Source organism: Phallusia mammillata, chromosome 6 (genome assembly GCF_965637545.1).
Source record: "Phallusia mammillata chromosome 6, kaPhaMamm4.hap1.1, whole genome shotgun sequence".
NCBI classification, from domain to species: Eukaryota; Metazoa; Chordata; class Ascidiacea; order Phlebobranchia; family Ascidiidae; genus Phallusia; species Phallusia mammillata.
Genome location: NC_137257.1, coordinates 11,449,967 through 11,469,175, shown reverse-complemented (window position 1 = coordinate 11,469,175; position 19,209 = coordinate 11,449,967). Strand labels below are relative to the sequence as shown.

Genomic DNA, 19,209 nt, shown 5'->3' with positions numbered 1-19,209 from the left:
TTGATGGATTGAGAATTTATTAAAACTCTAAATAGGTGCCGTTGTAAAGATTAACAGTATTACTGAGTCCAAATATGCAACCTTCGAATTGTCCAAATGCAACAACATTTTTTTATGAATGGGGGAAACTTTATTTCATTTTTTACAAAACCACATTCTGATGCCTAAAATGCATGGCAAAATATGGTAGCTTCATTTTGATCACGATCATTAGTTTCATCATTCAGGCAATGTTTCTTAAGACAGCAAATAGCCTCTATAAACAAAATTAAAGTAAGATACTACATCTAAAAACAAACATGTTACAGCATTATCGAATATACTTACGGCAATTTCATTCTCATGAAGACTCGACTCATTCCAAAACTAATCAAGACAGAAATAGCTCCAATATACATCAGTAGAGACCTATTAAGTTTGGGAATGTTGGGTGCATTTGATTTGTCGAGTACAATGAAACCTAGTCCACCCAGAGAAAAAAGAAAAGAAGAAGCTAGTCCCTCCATAATATATTGGCCATTGACTCTGAAATGATACAGTTGTATGGTTTACTTTTCTTTTTGTTTGACATTAGCAAAAAACGGTAAAAAGTACCGGTATGCAAGAAATGCGACAGGCTTTGCATTTCCTTTGTCATCAACAGTTTGTCCTACACTAGGAGGTTCAACAATCACATCGTAAATTATACCTGGAAAAAGAAAATTACATTAGCTAAACAAACATAGACAAATTAATGTAGTCACAATTAAATCACCTGCAGTGACAAGAAAATAGGAAACCATCACACAGGAGAACACAACCATAGCTGAAGGTTGATGAAGCCATCCGGGTTTCTTCAGTTTCAGGTTTGGGCATACCAAAAATTTGAAGGGTGCGCCAATAACTGATTCCATTATGAAACTACAGTCACTAATTCAGAACCAAAAATACACAACTTCGCTCTGCCTCTGCAGCCTTAAGTACGACAGAAACCCTTTAATCAATTGCAAGTAGTTGAAACAGATAAATTTTGAATTTTTACTATCTTACTGAGCTATTGGATTTTTGTAAAAGCAGGATACAACAGTTTTTTCTTCCGGCAACTACAACACCTACAGTCCTACACCAAGTAACAGATTTGTATACGTGGGATAACGCGTCACTACATGACGTCTTAGTGAGCACCACCAAGCGACAGAAAATAGTTGCGTAAGATTTCAATGCTCATGTGCAAAACGCCTATAAGCAGTGGTGGGAATCAGCTGAAATTTTATGAGATTAGCGAACCGGTTAGCATTAGTGGCTACAGTGAATGAACATTTTGTTACAGAACCGACTGAAAAAATATGACTCCTGTGATAGAACCGGCTGACAACAAATTTGAATTCCACCATCTTGTTTGTATGTGACATTTTATGTGTGAATAGGGTACTTGTATAGCACTACTGCTGTAACGTCACGCAAACGCGCCCAGGTTATAAGCGCGGAACGTCAAACGAGGGGGAATTGAAAGGCGCTTTCTAAAGGCCTCCCACAAACTGCCCACACCAGAGTTCTTCAACTTGCATTATCACACAAAACTGGCAGTTGATTGTTACGTTACACAGCGCAATAGATTGCAACACAAGTTGTAGTGAGGAAAAGTGGAAATCGATAAAAATCAGCAACTACTTGTAAATAAATGTAAAACAACTGTCGTTAAATCATCCGGAAAAGTGGACTTGAGCACGAACTGTGAACAAATTCCAGGCGGCTTCAGTAAATATCTTAGGCAACACCAAACATGTGTTATAAAGCATGTCGTGACATGTTAACAAAACATACAGTTTAACGCAGAGGTTCTTAAACTTTTGCGGTCGTGCCCTACTTGACACTATTTATTTAATCTCACGCCCCCCTTAATAAATATTAGTACTGATGATGCTTGTCTTGTTTTTCGGAAATAACATACATCGTAGGTCCGCCTTAAGCTACTGTCAAGTTAGTTCCAATCGTTAGAAAAAGCCACTTCAACACTGATAAGTTGCGAAATAGAAGGCTTTTGCGAAGACAGAGCCACGTTGCCAGTATTCTTGTAAACTACGCATATGTCGCCCAGAAAATGTTGATGCACTAAAAGTCAAGGCAATCTCTGATGCGAAATTAAGAACAAATAAAAAATGTATCGCCGACTATATTGCACAGGGGTCACCAAACTGCGGCCCGCGAGATCATTTTATCCGGCTCGTGACCCAATTTTTGGTTTGCCAAATCGTATTGATAACTTTGTTACATTCAAAAATTAATCTACTCCTTACGAAAGTTTACTGTCACGACGTGTAGAATTAATATTAACGTACCTACTTTCATGGGATTGCAACCCCCAGGATTGGTCCAAAGCCATTTTTATCACGTCACGGACAAGACACAAAGTGTTAACTGTGCGCAAATAATTGCCTTATTTTGTTACTTGTGACGAAATATACAAGCATTGCTTGTGATATGAGACTAACTATACAATTTAACAGATTTTAAATGGATTTTTAGAACGACCAGATCTTGGCGCCCAGATAAAAATCGCCTCGTGGGCTGGACATCCATTTCACAGTAATGAAGAGTTTACTTTAATTTCCAAACAATACGAGTTCGAAGTCAGCGCCGACATTATTCCTATGCATTCATTTACAATTGTTTGCAAGTGAAAACTTTGCAGCCAGATTGTGCTGCGCCCCCTTTGCGAACCCCTCACGCCCCCCTAGGGGGGCGCGCCCCCCAGTTTAAGAACCCCTGTTATAAAAGATACCATCTACTGTTATATATCTTAAGCTACAAACTTAAGCTTTAGTGTTATTTTAGTAGGACAATATTATTATTCTGAATAAAATATGATTCGATTAAATTAGTTGTTCTGCAAGAAGTGGTACGCGTGGCAGTAGAGCATCCAAAGTGGTACGAAATCGTAAAAAGGTTGGGAACCCCTGCCTTACCCAAACGCTAGCAGCCCTAACCGTCAGCATTTTTAGGATATACGGTTTTAAATAGATATTTGCGCTCTTTTCAAAAAGTTGGCTAAGTGTGCTGCTGCCATGGGGTATGGCTGTATAGTAGATTTTTTTCCACAAATATAACCCACTTTTCTGGTGCGACTACCTGAGGCAATGTCGCCGAGCTTTATGCTGTAGGTTGCCGACTCCTGGTTTCATATTTAAATGGTATAACATTTGAGATCAAAACAAATCGAAAAATCTTAAGTACGAATATGATTTGCTTAAACAGTTGAAATGACTCTTTTTGAATATTTTATAATGCGAAACAACGTGCAGCTTTATGGATCTAAAATCTATCCATAAGTTTTAACAGCAAGTTGACGTCATCAAGCAATTGCGGTACCGGTCAAAGTTTGTGAATCGTGTTAAATTTTGACCTGAAAATAATTCAGTTGCCCCAATATAAAACTGAGCTTAATTGCATTAAAATTTTGTGTTTTTTGGTTTATTATTAACGGAATATACAAGCAAGAGTAAATAAATCATAAACATTCATGTTACACGTTCTGAATAATAGAGTTGAACAAGGCTACGTATATAGCATTAAAATATGCTTTAAATTTAGATGTTTATGTCGATAGGAATTTTGTCAGGCATCAGATACCAGTAGGGATACTTCAGAGTCTTGTTTCTGTTGTAGAATTTAAGACCAAGCTTGTTTAAATCTGCCCTAAAATCGTTTTGCATTCCTTTGACCTCATCTTCAACAAATAGCGGATAAGCACGATCACCCAAAAATATCTGTAAAAAATCCGGACATTGCATTATGAATTAATAGATTAAAACAGTGGTTCTCAACCTTTATACCAGTTTGTGTCCCAATTTAAGTAACCCCTAAAACCACTGGCCCCCAGCTTACCCCAAATGGTAGAATTCTGTGCCTTGTGAAAGAACAAAGGGTAGGCCACAAACAACTGGCATAAGTCTTAAGAATTGTAATTATTTAAAAGTAATAAAATTTGTACGTGTACATACACTTGCCCTCCCCTGAAAAACATCACGTGCCCGCTTAGGGGTCTAAAGGGCCTTGGCCGTCAAACGATTGCCTAATATTCAATTACCTCATCATTAGAGTATTTTGACAATGCAAATGCAAAGGTTAATAGTATGTTGGAGGTGCCGATCCCAGGTAGAGAATCCAGAATGCGCTTCAAACTGCCCTGAAAAAAATTAAAACAATAGTTTACCGCATGTATCTTTTGTGTACTGAGGCCTAAACTGTACACAATACAAACAAACAAAGTTTTGTTTTCGTAGAAATTTAGATTTATTTGCTTAACGACCTAGGTAACATATGCTTTTCATAATAGATTATTATTGACAAGGCAGGTACGATTGTAATTTAATGACTTTTGCTTTTAACGTAGTCAAAAGTATTTACTATGTTCCTATAAATTGAAAGGGCTTTCATTAAATGATTAACAATAGTAACTTACTTCGCCTTTTTTGTGTGGTGGCATAATCATGCTTGCTGGAGCATTTGGTATAAATTGGTAGGTTTCCATTTGTCCAAAATTCACAGCCGCATGTTGAGCAGAACTTGAAAAGATGATAATTGTGCAAATCCGAATCTGTGAAACAAATTTAAACCAACCACTTTAAATTGTATCAAAGCAGCAGTTGCGTAAAGACTGTTACGTGATTTTACCAATTCGTCTACAGATTTGATTGTTTCAGGCATTCCTCTTGTATTTCCATCTTGCCAAGCAAATCCTTCGTTAGCCAAGTCAGACGCCCAACCTTGAAGCTCAAAATCCTTTTTTACGTCCTTAAAAAAAAAAAAACGAATAAAAATTTTGTTAGGTCTAAATGGGCTCAGCCAACCTTGTTATTTTTGTAGAAAAAATTGACAACGTTGCTGACATAAGACTTAATTGCGTTCCAGATGTCCAAACCGTCATCCCGATAATGATAATTGGGCAATAAATCAGCATCGTCGACTCCTGAGAGAGAGATTTTTTGTTTGTTTGGAAGGTTAATTACAAAACTTTCAGTACGCACCTCGCGACTTTAGGTCTTGTGTGATGTCGGAATGTGATAAATCAAAGTTTTTAAAGGAGCGTCGAATTGTTCCCAAGGCACCTAAAAACGGTTAGTATTTATGTCGATTCTGGATATTTTGCAGAAACTGTAGGCGCATCACGACAAAACTAGAAAGCGACGGTGCGTCTACACTCTGCAGCATTGGTTCCCAAACACAGGTAAACTAAACTGTGTGTAACCAAGTAAAACTTAATGTGTGCCTTGCGAATGTGTTCCTGGGCCAACTTGCAGGATATTTCTCGGCAGAGCTACTAACACAACAACTCACAGCACGGGCCTTTGTTGCTTCGTTGCGCCACTTATAGGAAATTAGTAGGCTATGCCTGTGCTGCAAGTTCCTATTTTAGCAGCTCTACTATATTTCTCACATATAACTATGCATTATTAGGTCACAATCTTAAGAGTACTGTAATACAAATTCAGTTTGTCATGTCATAAATAACATTAAAATAGTTAAAGAAAGTGTGAAACAATCGTCAATTATTGTGTTTATTGTACACGTTTACAGTTGCAACTGCACGATCTGAGATTGTCACAAAACTTTAAGGTAGTCACTGAAATCGGCATGTATATACGGACCTTAGTTTATAATTCGCTCAATAATCTACTTACTAAGTGAAATAGCCTGGTTTGCAAGCGCATTTTTCGGCAGTAGAAGTTTTCGCGCTTGCTCGTTTATGTTGCAAACTGAAGAAAGATGAGGTCTTAGCAGCTTGTACAACGGATGACAGTGCGGCAAATTTCGAAATGTCGCCACAGAGAAAGTTTCCGACAATGCATGTGTGAGCAAGTAATGGTACGTCCACTAAATTGAGGTAAAGCAGTAGTGAAACAAAACTTTTTTATATCAGTAAATTTATAACAGAGTATAGCAACATGCTAAAAATGTAGTCGTATTCCTTTGTCTAAAAACAAACGTTTTAAGATATTTACTGCTAGGAGGTATTTCACAATTTTACCTCATGAACCGCGCTTTGCGTCGACCGAAAGTAAATCTTGGCAAGGAGCCAATCGTGTGACTCATCGGTAGAAGTGAAAACTGATTCGACATCACCAGGAACCAGTTGAATTGCAATTGGTAGAAAATCTCCCGATGCAGTGACGTAAAATAGACCGATGCAGTTGGTGCACTCGAATTGTTTGTTTGCAAAAGGAATCCAGTTACGGTCAATATCAGCTGCATAACTGTAGTCTGCTATGTAGATTTTCCCAGCCTGTAAATTATACCAAAGTGTACACATCGCTTGTTGCATGTTTTGGCTTCTGCGAGTGATTACATTTGTTTGTAAATTCGGTTTGTTGAGTATTTTTTTTAAGAGATGAAAGTATTAAAGAAAATGATTGTAGATTTTCTTGGTATTGTTACAATAACTTACTGCCATCTCTGAATCCAAGGTTTTTCCTGTTTCCAACATATTTCCCACATGGTCTTGTGTTACGTTACAATTTTTTGGCAGCTTAGTGCAACGCACAAAAGCCGTCGGCGAAATTCCTGTCAAAACCTGTCTACCGAACTCAGAATCCCGTTTCCAACTATACCGAAACAAATGTAATATAGTATTAAATTGTGCTGTTTTTTTTAAATTGTCTCGTTATAAACCTATCGGAAGCCATTGGTACCGTTCCAAACTCTGTTACTGTGTCAAGCACGAAAATAAAAATACAGTTTCACTACTTTAACGAAGCAATAAAAAAAACGGTTGCATCTTCTTATTATGAATTAGCTTTGAAGATTGTGAACCTTCAAGATTTGTTAAATAGTTAAACGGGCAGACATAAACCAACCGAAACTTCAGTGCATTACTCAAAAATACATACTCACTCCTCAATAAACGGAGGATCGTCTTGTCCAGTTCCAAAGTACATTTTTCTGTAGTCGTCTAGCTCCTTGATTTCTTTTGGTCCTACAGTTATAAACAAATGGAAAAACGTAAGGTGAAGTAACGATGCTTAATAATACACTTTAAAAGTATTGCTTGAATGTTAGCAATCTTTTACAAAATGAACTACCGATACACATACAGCACGGTTTTGTGTGTTCTCTGGTAAACATTAAAACAGACTTGGGTAATATATTTACGATTACCTTTTCGGTATAGTGCCTTCAATGGGCCTGGCGTACTGTGATTTACCTTTTAAAATGTATGCATACGTGAGTGAGTCATTGGGAGCAACAATTTTTACAGACCAGGCCCCATGACCATGGACATTTTAGAACTAATACTACTCACCAATAAACAGGTTGACTCCAAAGTTAACAGCAAGTTGCAACCCCGCTTCGGTTGCACGGTTGCTTTGATCATTGGTTAAGCGGTATATTCGGGGAACGTCCTTATTCTGGTCAACTTTTAAATATCTCGGAAGTCCAAAGCCAAGATCGTCTTCTGATGTTGTGTTATCATTCCACGGAAGATAGTTCTTGTTGTATTTAATCTCACTTGCTCTCATCGCCTTTACACTGTCATTGGTGACGTTTTGAGGTAAACATGCTGCATTTAACAGAAAAATATTACATCTGTACATCTACAAAAGCACATATCTTTAATTAAAAAAATAAATAACAAGACTGTTTGAAAAGGGTTTTTGAACAACCGTTACAATCTTTGCATTATGTTCTTAATAGACCGGCAGCCCAGCGACATTTGGGTATACGAATTAGATACCAATATCTGACTATACAAGTGTGTAGATGGTCACCAGAGGTCAATGAAAATGGGAGTCTGCCGGGTACCACCCACTGGGTATTCCCCCGGGGGACCCCGAAAGGTGCTAAAAAATGGGTACAAAACAAACGGGAGAGATACCACTTGATTCCAACGCCATGGGATGCCCATTGAGATCCTCATACAAATTCCACAAACGACAGACATTTTCCCCGCCTCATTTGGCCCGCCAGACCCCCCACAAAGGGCCCAAAAAAGCGGATAGCATAAACGAGTGAGATACCACTCGCAACTAATGCCAAACGAACAAGTTGAGTTTATACAATGATAATTGGGATACGACAGACTACTGTTCCACCCAGAGTTGCAAGTCGGGCCGGGCTTTTCGGGCCGGGTTCGGGTTCGGGTTCGGGTTCAGGCCGGGTTCGGGCCGGGTTCGGGCTTAGGTATTTGTGAGAAAACGGGCTTAAAACGGGCCTGACTTTACGTTCCGTGTCCGCCATCGTTTTTTAAATAAAATCACTCAGCTAAGTAACAATTCTCTGGCTTTGACCCAATGCCCACCCTCCTCTAAAACGTATTGTTTACCCCATTGTCTACTATTGTTCATTGTGTTTGTTGTCTTTCTCTTTTTTCTATCTCATCCTTTGTTGCAAGGCTTTCGTGGATAGGCCTGTCAATCAAAATTTCGGGCCTAAACGGGCTTTGCAAAAACGTTTCGGGTTCGGGCCGGGCTTCGGGCTTATACTTTCGGGTTCGGGCCGGGTTCGGGCCGGGTTCGGGCCGGGTTCGGGCCGGGTTCGGGCTCAGATTTCGGGCCCGCTTGCAACTCTGGTTCCACCGCATCGCTGGTATCAGACTCCCTAAAGTTCGACTGTGTCATTGACGTGACAATACTGTTATGACGTCAAATCCATTGTGATGCAATTACCTTGTGCTGTGCGTTACCGCATGATGTGCATTATAGTCTTTGATACTTGTAGTTAGTGAAGAAATAATGTATGTGGAATTAGATAGATTGTTTCAAATAGATCAGTGTGATTATTTAATAATATCAGTGTACAACTAAAGACTAAACCAGAACACACGTTATTTAATAAGAGCGTGATAAACGGATAACATTCATATGACTCATTTCCCATCAAGTATATCCCAGTGTGAAAAGGTTGGTGGGCCTTAATATAGGAAGAATAAACACTGTAATTGCCAAAACTTGACAAGAATATTACTTAATTTTTTTTCTAAAATATAATTGTTCGTGTTTCGTTTGTTCGAGTAGCTCAACAACTGGTGTTTATCACACTGAAATAGCAGGTAAAATTTCGGATTCGCAAAGGTGAATGGTTAGTTCTATCCACTGCTTTGATTTACTATAACTGCAACTTTTTCGCCTCAAACCATGTTCTTTAAAAATCTGTTGTTCGCTAATTTATGAAATTTTGTGCATTTATCATAGTGTTTATTCGCTTGCATTGCCGCGATGATGCTTATTGCCAAAACATTTGCAATATTACGTTGGCTAACTAAAATTAAATCTTTTGCGTAAATTTACTCCGGTGAGACCCAAACTTAAATGCATCCAACGTTTTCTCATTACTTCAATCTGTTTCGCCACACAAATTTCATACTCACCTTTTCCTAATGTCACAGACAACTCATCATTTTCGACCCATTTGTAAATAGGAAACTCGTACAGTTGATCGTTGTATTTCACGACTACGTCATCCACCAGCCAATTTTTGTCAGCATTCCAACCAGTCATGCCTTAGTCCAAACAAAAAGTTTTTTTTTCAAAATATTTAAATATTTTGCACAAATTCAAAAAGTTGCCGATGTCTTACGGCAGTGGTTCTCAAAGTATGGGTCGCGACCCAAACATGGGTCGCGCAGGGTCACAAAATGGGTCGCGCTGTGGTGATTCAATTCTGCCCAAACGAACTTTTTACATTTCAATTTTCAAGTATTTTCAATTCTCAGTCATGACTGAATTATTGTATCATAGGCATTTTATGTGGCTTTATCTTAGTAACCTTGGAGTATTTCAGCATAAGTAAGTGGTTTTCTGAGAGTTTTGATAGCACCGTAGCCAAATACAGCCTCACTCGACAACGCTATACAGCAAAATGAACCAATCATTACAACATACAGATAATAAGCCTTCCAACTTTCTATTACGCATACGGCGATTGTAACACGTTAGCACGGGGAATGATAGGAGGTTAATCATACGAAACTGAACTTGGAAAGTAACGGTTAGCGTTTAAGGATGATAACTATTCATACATAAAAAAAAAAAAAAAAATTTTTGTTGTTAGAGGCTTGGGTCGCAAGATGTTCATAAAGCTCAGATTTGGGTCGCGGTCAAAAAAGTTTGAGAACCACGTAAGACTTACGGAATGTCAGGATTACTGGAGATCCAACTGACAATCCGAAGTGTGTTACAGTGTAGTCCCTTTTAGCCCCAACTTCAAAATCATTTTCAAAAAAATGATCCAAGGTTTTCCAATCCGTAGCGTTTCCGCTAGTTCCGGTAATTTTTACTTGAACGGTGTCATCCGTTTTGGCTTCGCGAAAGCGGTCATTTGTCTGCAATTATAAACAAATAATTGCGTTAGTTTTATGTAAAATACGTTAAAGTTACACACCACAAAAGTAGACTTACGCCATACACCGCATTTAAATGAAACGGAAACGGTAAAGTCGGTGCAAATAACGGTGCAAATATGTTGTATTTTACAATATACATACCTTTATAGTTAATAAATACGTTTCCATGACGAAAGTTGGATACTGTTAACTGTGCGACAACTGATGACTTGGTTCTTTGTGTATAAACTCTAAACTGTGTCTTTCAATTGCCTGCGACGGTCTTCGGTAAAACGGAACTGGTATAATGTTACAAAAGATCGTTATTTTCGGCATTTTCTGCAAAACGGTCCTCAGTTGCAACAATTTTCGATAATAAATGTTTTGTAAACAAAATTCTGAACTGCATGCTGTGTTATAATATTTTTTATAACTGCTTAAAAACATTTGTTGCTTGTTTAATAAAGACTTTTAACATTAATAAATGCAAGATTCACATGGTTCATTCTCAATTTAGTGGGATCGGGAAGGTAGCGTTACTTCATAATGAACAACTCAAATTAATTTCACTTTTAAATGTATAAAACGTTGCAATCGAACGTTTACCTTGATATTGACAGTAGTCTGTAGATGAAAGAAGTTTAGACTCATTAAGCATTACCACGAAACGGGGTCTTATTGGTGTTTAAGCTGAGTTAAGTTAAGCATTGCAGAACATGCGTATCTTCATTGACTTACTTTTTGTATGTCGTTTTTTAATGCCATTTTTTCAACACATTTTTGGAAGCAAGTTTTGAGAGCAGGTTACCATATTTTCTGTAGTGGTTTCTATAAGTTTTTGTCATCTGTTCTCAAGGCTTGTTGTTGTGACAGTTTAACGCCTCTAATAATTAATTTACTATTTCTGAAAATTGATCTTGTTTTCTACCAAACCGAAAACAACATTTAATAAAAGACAATAATGACAAAAGGAAATGGGTTTTATCGCATTTCGAAGCAACCATCATTTTAAAAATGACAACATTTTATTAAAGATCTTAATTGATCATGTTGTTTCATGGTACACGACGTTTTTTGCAGCAGTGTTTTGCAATACTATTACAGCCTGTTTTGCAAAGCGTCCTTGCAGCAATGTGGTTTTTAAAAAGACCTGCGTGACTTCTGGCCATTTATTTTAATTTTGTTCACTACCTGCGCGTGTGTTTATTGTTATTGTTAAAAAAATAATTATTTTTGAAACTATTATTGTACAGATTTACATTTCATTGCCACTGACGTCAGAGCACTTTGTTTTTCACTTTGCATTCAATTTTTTCTGTACGAGTGTACGTTTCGAGGCGTGTAAGCTTATTACTGAATCTTGTGGTGTTACCATATAAATCGAGTTTATCTTGATTTCAACATGTGTTTTTCATGTTTTCCACTTTAACCCTTTTAACATCTTTTTATTACGTTTACTTTTTAAATGTTCAATTGCTTCTTGACACACTGTTTTACACCATACAGAAATTTAACTCCCGGCACACTTGCGGTCACTAAACCTTTTAACTCCTCCCCTGTCCTCCCATTTCATTTCAGCTGTTACTAACCAAAGAAAGCCGTTAGGACGACAGTAACTGACCAGTAGGTTTCTATCACGTGACGTGAGTTTCCTTGTTTCTTTAGTAGTTTTGTCGCGAGTCTTTTTTTGCATGTTTTAAGCTTTTTGTGGACCACTGTTCGTACAGTTGTATTAGGTGTTTTTTTGTTTTAAAGACAGCAGTGCTCGAACGCGTCTGAACCAGGGTTTTTAGTGCAGTGTTCGAGAAGGCTTTTGGCAACCCTTTAATTGAGCGCCACTGTGGTATGAAGTTTTGTGAATAAATGTTGTGGATTTATGACTTTCTTTATTATATTATGGTTTAACCAGTGGTATTTTGGCTCGTCCGTATGCGAAAGAACAAATAAGTGCAGGATCCGTTCTACTAAAGGTTTTGCGTAAATCGTCCCCCACCAAACTGTTCTTTATTAATTTCGTGGTATATGTAAATAATTTGCAACACATTTATTACACGTAAATACTTCTGGAATATAACACTGATCATATTTGATATGTTTTGGTGATATACAGAGTGTTCAAGCAATCATTGAGTATGCAACATACACATGTGTCACCGTTTTCAAGTAAAATACGCACTTATAAACGTCATTTAGATGTTTATGTCGATTGGAATTTTGTCAGGCAACAGATACCAGTATGGATGCTTCAGTGATTTGTTGCGATTGTAGAACTTGAGACCAAGCTTATTCAGATCTGCCTTGAAATCCTTCTGGATTTGTTGAACCTCTGTTTCAACAAACAGATCTTCGGGAAAGTCACCCAAAAATACCTGCCGAATGGAAAAATGCAGACAACGTACATTAACCGAACTTTTAAATTCTGAAATAGTGTGCTTTTTTACCTCGTCTTGTGCATACATTGACAACGCATAGGCAAATGCCACCAAAATCGAACTGATCGACAGGCCAGGCAAAGAATCCATAATTCTTTGTGGGCTTCCCTGCGTTACGAAAAAAATATCATCTTTTTTATCTTTACAATATGTGATTGTCATTATGCCAAGATATGTTTTTTAATGTGTTAAAATATTAAGAGCAGTATCTTACTTCTCCTTTTTTATGCGGTGGCATCACCATACTTGCAGGAGCGTTTGGCACAAATTGATAAGTTTCCATTTGTCCAAAGTTTACTGCAGCGTGCTGAGCTGAACTTTGAAAGATGATGATTGTGCAAATCCAAATCTGCAGAAAATCGTTTTAATAGAAATGCTATATTTTATGAAATCAATAAACAAACTGTTATTACCAAGTCATCAATGGATTCAATTTTTACTGGCATTCCCCTTGTATTTCCATCTTGCCAACCAAAACCTTCTTTAGCCAAGTCAGATGCCCAACCTTGAAGCTCAAAGTCGTTCTTGACGTCCTGTAGGTCCGAGTTAAAAATGGTTTTCACATGCACAACAACTTAAAACATATGAACTGCTAAAAAATACCTGATTAGTGTTGTAGAAGAATTTTATGACTCTACCAACGTAAGTCTTCAATGCATTCCACACATCCAATGCATCATCACGGTAGTGATAATTTGGCAACAGTTTTGGATCATCTACACCTAGTTTTTAATTTGATAATGATAAATAAATTTGGATTGACAGTGAAAACAGCTGCTATAATTTGTCGATAAAAAGGCTATAAACACCCTCAAAAATAATAGGAGCTCGTTTACTTTTGTAAGTTAAATAATTTAAAGCAGCAATTACTCATTTACCCCTTGTCTTTATGTAATGTTCCACGTCAACGTCTGACAAATTAAACTCCTTGTAGAAATGACGAACTGTTCCAATTGCACCTGTGGTAAACATACTTATTTTATTTCAGGAAAATGGTTTGTTTATCCGATAACACTGGTGAAATTGTTAAAAATAGTTAGAGCTACTAACACCGTACCTCACGGCAGCAATAAATTTACTAATACAAGAACTCACATCAGACAAGTAATACCGTTAGGTGGTGCAACATTCGCGAATTTCAAGTGCAGTTTGTGTAAAAACGCTGACGGAGGGCAGGAACTTGGCCGAATGGTCCGGCGCGCCTGACCCATATACAGACATAAAAAACCCTGATCGGGAAAAAAACGCTGACGGTTAGGGCTTTTTGGCTTGAGGTGATGTTTCATAGTAATCATAGTTTCATAGTAAACAAATTTCTTGTGTTAGTAGTTGACCCACTGCAGCACCAGATTTAGCGAAATTTCGATAGGTAGCACAAAGAGCTGAATTACTTATTTTGCAGCTAAACTGGGGTAGGGTTAGATTTTTGACAATTTTACATCAGAAACTAACTGCGTTTTTTCTACCGCCTTTTTTGTGTGTGTTTCGCCGCCCTTTTCGCTTTATAATAACTTGTGTTTGCAATGTATGTCATTACCCTGATGAAGGTGTTTCGTATGGGACATCGAAACGTTGGCATATTACGATAAAAAACTGCCGGAAGAGCTAAAAATTCTGTTGATCAGAAACTAAGTTTTGAAGTCAGTCTTTTAACTTTTTTAATTATAACAACCCAACCCAACCCTAATAGCCCTAACTGACAGTATTTTTGGAGATATGCCGAATTAAATAGGGATTTGCGCCCTTTGCGCCACTTTCTGAAATTTAGCTGATGTGCGGCTGTCGTGTAAGGTATGGTGTTAGTATATTTTGGTGTTAGAAGCCTCATTTCAAAAGGCACATTTAATCTACAATGGCGCAGCACCTTAACTTCACTTTTAATTTACTTACTTAATGAAATCGCTTGATTAGCCAATGATCCTGGTGGAATCAATACTTTTCGGGCTTGCTCGTTAATTGAAACCACCGCTGTAAGATGAGGTTTCAAGAGTTTGTAAAGTGGATGACAGTGCGGTAAAGATCGAAAAGTTGCCACCGAGAAAGTTTCGGACAATCCATGCGTCAGAAAAAAATGGTACATCCACTGAAATAATAACTTACTGTAGTTTCTTGACATGTAAAGGACATTATGATAGAATTAACATGCAAAATTAAACGTTACAAAAATCTTTTTTTAATGGAGATATACTTAAATCTACATTATGATTGTGATCTGAAAAACCAAAGAACGACACTATTAAATATTCCCAGTGCAGGGTAACAACCTGTGGATTGTTTTAATTCTCGTTATAGATTGTTTTTTCATGCGCAGGTGGTCGATACGTTGTTATGTTTACCAACACCAAACCGCAACTAAACAGGGATTTGCAAAATACAACTTTTTTGTTTTCGTACCTCGTGCACTGTACTCTGCGTAGATCTAAAGTAGATCTTGGCAAGAAGCCAATCGTAGCTATTTTCTTCGCTCGGTGTAAAAACCGATTCAGGGTCTCCTGGAATCAATTGAATTGCAACTGGAATGAAATCCCCAGCAGTTGTGACATAGAAGAGACCAATACAATCCGCACAAGAAAACAATTTTGTTGACAACAATATTTTGTTTCTTTCAATGCTGCTGGTGTATTTGTAGTCAGCAATATAAATCTTTCCCGCCTGAGCAAAAACGTTAAAATTGATTCAAAGCATTTTGTTACGTTATCTTAATTGTAATTAGCAACACTTTTTTCAGCAGATTAGAATTTAAAAAATTTCAGCAGATTAGATTGGCAAAAACCAGCTGTATGTCAGAATCGATGCAGTGGATGGAAATTAGCAATGTTTGCAAGCAAGCAAGGAAACTTTAAACCAAAATAAAATTAAACAAATTAATAGTTTTGATACTGTAGTAATATGATGCCTTTATTAGACCCGCACATTTTTATTAAAAAGACAACCAGTTGTAATAACACACGATAGCAACTATTCGCCCAATTACCGCCATTTCAGAGGCCAAAGTTTTTCCCTTTTCCAGCATACATCCGACATGCTGCTCAGTTATATTACAATATGCAGGGAGAGCAGTGCAGCGCTGAAAAGCTGTTGGAGATATTCCCGTCAAAACTTGTCTTCCAAACTCAACATCTTTCTTCCAGCTTGTGAAAAAAATGCCGGATCGACTTTTTGCACATGTATTTTTTTATGTTTTATAATTTGCCTTACTCTTCAAAAAACGGCGGATCTTTAAACTCGGTTCCTTCGTACAGTAGTCGATAGTCATCCAGGGTCTCGAGTGCTCCCGGACCTGTCGTAATCAGGGTATTTAAGCACTGTTTACAGTTTACACAATATACCAGTGGTCGGCAACCGCCGGCCTGCGGCCCGGTAGCGGTCCGCGAGGAGTTCGTTACCGGGCCGGATAATTTTTCAGGTTAAATGCTTTCAAACATTTTGCCCATGTAACTTGGGAATGATAAACTATAATTTAAGCGTTTTCATTGCTAAATATATGTAGACTTCTCTTGTTTTCGTTGTTGACAGCAATATTGTCGCATGAAGTCGTAATTACGAGTTACCGCATATCAAAGTATATATAAAACACATACAGACTTTGTTTTATACAGACTTTGCGACATTTAACCGTAATACGACAACGGTTGTCAACCAAAATGAAAACAATTTGTCTCGCCTCGAAACAGGTTAACTCCAGTATTCACAGCAACCCCCAAACCCGAAAGGCGGCCACGATTCTTTTGTCCCAGGGTGTTTGTGTAGAGACGCGAAAGTCCTTTGGTTTCGTCCACCTGCAAGAATCGGGAGATTCCCCACCCAAGTTCTGCTGACGAAGTTGATTTTGTATTCCACTGCAGCGTAGATTGGTTGTACTGAATCTCACTGGCACGTAATTTTCGCACGACATCGCTTTTTACGTTTTGGGGAAGTTCGGCTAAAATACGCATATCAAACGCATATCAATTTGTTTATCACGCTTTGAGATACCACAAGCGACGTACATCTTTTTTTTTAATTACAAAGTTATAGAAACGTGTGTGTTTACCTTTTCCCAAAGTCACGGCCACCTCGTCATTTTCGACCCATTTGTAAATGGGAAATGTGTATCCAATCTCGTTGTGTTTAGCGGTCACGTGATCAACCATCCAGTTTTTTGACTCGCTCCAACCAACCAATCCTAGTAATTACGCAGATTAAATCATATTATAGTGGCACGATTTCATGAGGTAATGTTTGTAACTTTATTTTGTTTGTATTACGGTTTTGCATAAAAATTAATTACACGAACGCTTGTAGGAGAAATATGTATGCAGCAATCTATCTATAGCACAAATCCAATGCATTCGTAAATCAGGAAATTTTTGTGTCAACAGCCCTTTCAAAAAGCCTTCCGATAGCAACCGACTTGTCAGCCAACTTAAAGTTATGCAATTTATAGAAAATCTTACGAAAAGTTATAATTATTGGGGGTCCAACAGTGTTGCTGTCTTGGTGGTTCACTGTATAATCCCGCGTTGCTCCTGCTTCAAAGTCGTTTTCAAAGAAATAATCCAAAGTGTGCCAGTCTGTTGAATTTCCATTGTCTCCGGTGATTTTCACTTGAACCGTTTCGTTGGTACCAGTGAGAACGTAGCGGTTGTTTGTCTAAACAATATGAGCTTTATCAAAACGAAAACCACACAGTTAAAGGTTATTATTGAAGATGGAAACGTATGTACGGCTGGCGTACAAATGCTATTTAAATTTTAACATACATTACTTTCTATGTTCGGCATCGACGTTTAGTGTTTTGATTAACTTTTAACCTGCGTTTGATATCAAAACGTAACGAAACGCTATATTGTAACAAATAATCTGTTTCAATTTAGACTGCAAGGTTTTTTGACACCACATTTCTGCGTTAAAAACTACAAATGTATTACAATATTACCTTAATGGTTAAAACGTATTTGCTCATTTTCTCTTTTTATGTAGTTTTTTAAGCCTACACCTGTAACCTAAACATAATCAGAAACAACTACTTTCTCTGTATGATTAGACAGCATTTTATAAATTATCGCTCAAACTGAACTCAAATTTTGGTTTCTTTTTTCTTTTCTTCAAGTGATAAATAGAATCGAATAGGGAAACTCCGTAAATGAAAACTACCATAACACTATTATAGTTGTGTGTCTCATAAAAGCATTGCAAATACTAATTTAAACAATAAACATGTGTCGTACAATTTGCGAATAGTCGTGCAATTCACATCCGAGTTCGTGTAACTTTCACCCGCTCAAACTGTAACTTTCAACACCCGCTCAAACTGCCTCAACTTTTTTTTTGTCATCATTTTACAACCTGTTTCCGGATATGATCAATTTAAATGTTCAATTTAAATATAAAACAAGACAAATGGCGGACATTTGATCATGGCACGTTCTGGCGAGTTTTTTAATGACAAATTAAGGACTTTTTGCAATCTAGTTTGAACAGTGCCGAGTTTTGAACACTTTCAGCATCTTACAAATCATATATATGTAGAGGCAGCTCAAATCCGAAATAAAACGGCGGTCTGAAGTCAATCGTACCAGATATTCACCGCAATTACTGATAACTTTGTAACACCTTATTCTGCCTGAAACCAATTACCTTAGATAAACTTTATCAAAAGATTTATTTTATTGCATGTATCACAGATACGCACCAGTTAGCGAAACCATAACAAGCATTTGTTTATGGTGAGCTATTTTTCAAAAAACAATCGATAAGCCTCCAAACCATATTGCCCCTTGATGCACACGATATCCTTCCGGCGTTGTCAGCTCGCAGTTACTTCCCAGCATGACTCAACAAAGCCCAAATAATAAACTTGATGTATTTGTAGAACTAAAGAGGCATTGTAGAACTAAGTGTCATGGCCTTAATTCGTGAGCAATATCTTTACAAGTCTCCGTACTGCTTTTCCTTCTAGAGCAGTGGTTCCCAAACTTTTTCATATTTTTTTCAAAACGGTCCCTTTGCCAGTATTTCGAGTGCTCGCGGTCCTTAAGCCTAAATCTGTATTTCATAAAAACGAAAGTTGATTCCAGGATTTTAGCTGGTTATGCAAAATTGCGCAAAAAAATCATCCAAAGACAGCTTGTGACATCACAGACAAGACAAAAAGCATTACGATTGTGCGCGAACAATTGCATTTTTGATAGTTGTCATACAATAAAGGCTATTGTTTAGCAATGGAGACAGTCGATTTTTAATTCTACTTTGATTTAAACTTATTTAGTGGCACAAACTGAGAATTATAGAATTACTTCAACCGCTTCGCGGTCCCCCCAAAATTGCCTCACGGACCCCTAAAGGACCGCGGACCCCAGTTTGGGAACCGCTGTTCTAGAGCCACTTTTCGTACAAAGCGGTGACATTGTCAAACTGACTCGCGTGAATAGCAATTATCTTTGAACGTTGGAATGTTTCATTGCTGAATGCTTTCTGCTACTGCTGCATACTTCATAA

General features: G+C 37.6%; 3 protein-coding genes across 3 annotated transcripts; all 3 read right to left on the bottom strand.

Annotated features, from left to right (window-relative positions):
- Positions 1–13: 13 nt before the first annotated feature.
- Positions 14–1,101, bottom strand: LOC145232254 (oligosaccharyltransferase complex subunit ostc-like). The gene is made up of 4 exons (XM_080096813.1): positions 755–1,101; positions 595–688; positions 328–525; positions 14–256 (listed from the first exon to the last, which is right to left on the bottom strand). Exons 1-4 carry the CDS (start codon positions 891–893, stop codon positions 238–240), a joined length of 450 nt encoding a protein of 149 aa, XP_079952939.1. The 5' UTR covers positions 894–1,101; the 3' UTR covers positions 14–237.
- Positions 1,102–3,514: 2,413 nt separating this feature from the next.
- LOC145234267 (allene oxide synthase-lipoxygenase protein-like) lies at positions 3,515–11,062 on the bottom strand. The gene is made up of 14 exons (XM_080099012.1): positions 11,036–11,062; positions 10,105–10,297; positions 9,344–9,475; positions 7,280–7,537; positions 6,871–6,952; positions 6,425–6,581; positions 6,008–6,262; positions 5,661–5,853; positions 5,007–5,087; positions 4,830–4,948; positions 4,654–4,773; positions 4,442–4,576; positions 4,067–4,165; positions 3,515–3,746 (listed from the first exon to the last, which is right to left on the bottom strand). Exons 1-14 carry the CDS (start codon positions 11,060–11,062, stop codon positions 3,567–3,569), a joined length of 2,031 nt encoding a protein of 676 aa, XP_079955138.1. The 3' UTR covers positions 3,515–3,566.
- Positions 11,063–12,326: 1,264 nt separating this feature from the next.
- On the bottom strand, positions 12,327–17,739 carry LOC145234265 (allene oxide synthase-lipoxygenase protein-like). Its single transcript, XM_080099011.1, has 14 exons — positions 17,648–17,739; positions 17,166–17,361; positions 16,763–16,894; positions 16,394–16,651; positions 15,928–16,009; positions 15,704–15,860; positions 15,124–15,381; positions 14,620–14,812; positions 13,608–13,688; positions 13,333–13,451; positions 13,143–13,262; positions 12,944–13,078; positions 12,739–12,837; positions 12,327–12,666 (listed from the first exon to the last, which is right to left on the bottom strand). The coding sequence occupies exons 1-14, from the start codon at positions 17,672–17,674 to the stop codon at positions 12,487–12,489; spliced, it is 2,037 nt and encodes a 678-aa protein (XP_079955137.1). The 5' UTR covers positions 17,675–17,739; the 3' UTR covers positions 12,327–12,486.
- Positions 17,740–19,209: the final 1,470 nt, after the last annotated feature.

Excerpts from the sequence above, each read along its gene's own strand:
- LOC145232254 (XM_080096813.1), bottom strand. The coding sequence starts at position 893 with ATGGAATCAGTTATTGGCGCACCCTTCAAATTTTTGGTATGCCCAAAC. Across the intron at positions 689-754 it reads CTATTTTCTTGTCACTGCAG|GTATAATTTACGATGTGATT; the intron begins GTGATTTAATTG and ends TTCTTTTTCCAG. Across the intron at positions 526-594 it reads GTCGCATTTCTTGCATACCG|AGTCAATGGCCAATATATTA; the intron begins GTACTTTTTACC and ends GTATCATTTCAG.
- LOC145234267 (XM_080099012.1), bottom strand. The coding sequence starts at position 11,062 with ATGGCATTAAAAAACGACATACAAAAA. Across the intron at positions 6,953-7,279 it reads TGGAGTCAACCTGTTTATTG|GACCAAAAGAAATCAAGGAG; the intron begins GTGAGTAGTATT and ends TTATAACTGTAG. Across the intron at positions 4,577-4,653 it reads TCAAATCTGTAGACGAATTG|ATTCGGATTTGCACAATTAT; the intron begins GTAAAATCACGT and ends TTTGTTTCACAG.
- LOC145234265 (XM_080099011.1), bottom strand. The coding sequence starts at position 17,674 with ATGAGCAAATACGTTTTAACCATTAAG. Across the intron at positions 13,452-13,607 it reads ACATTACATAAAGACAAGGG|GTGTAGATGATCCAAAACTG; the intron begins GTAAATGAGTAA and ends ATTAAAAACTAG. Across the intron at positions 12,838-12,943 it reads CACCGCATAAAAAAGGAGAA|GGAAGCCCACAAAGAATTAT; the intron begins GTAAGATACTGC and ends TTCGTAACGCAG.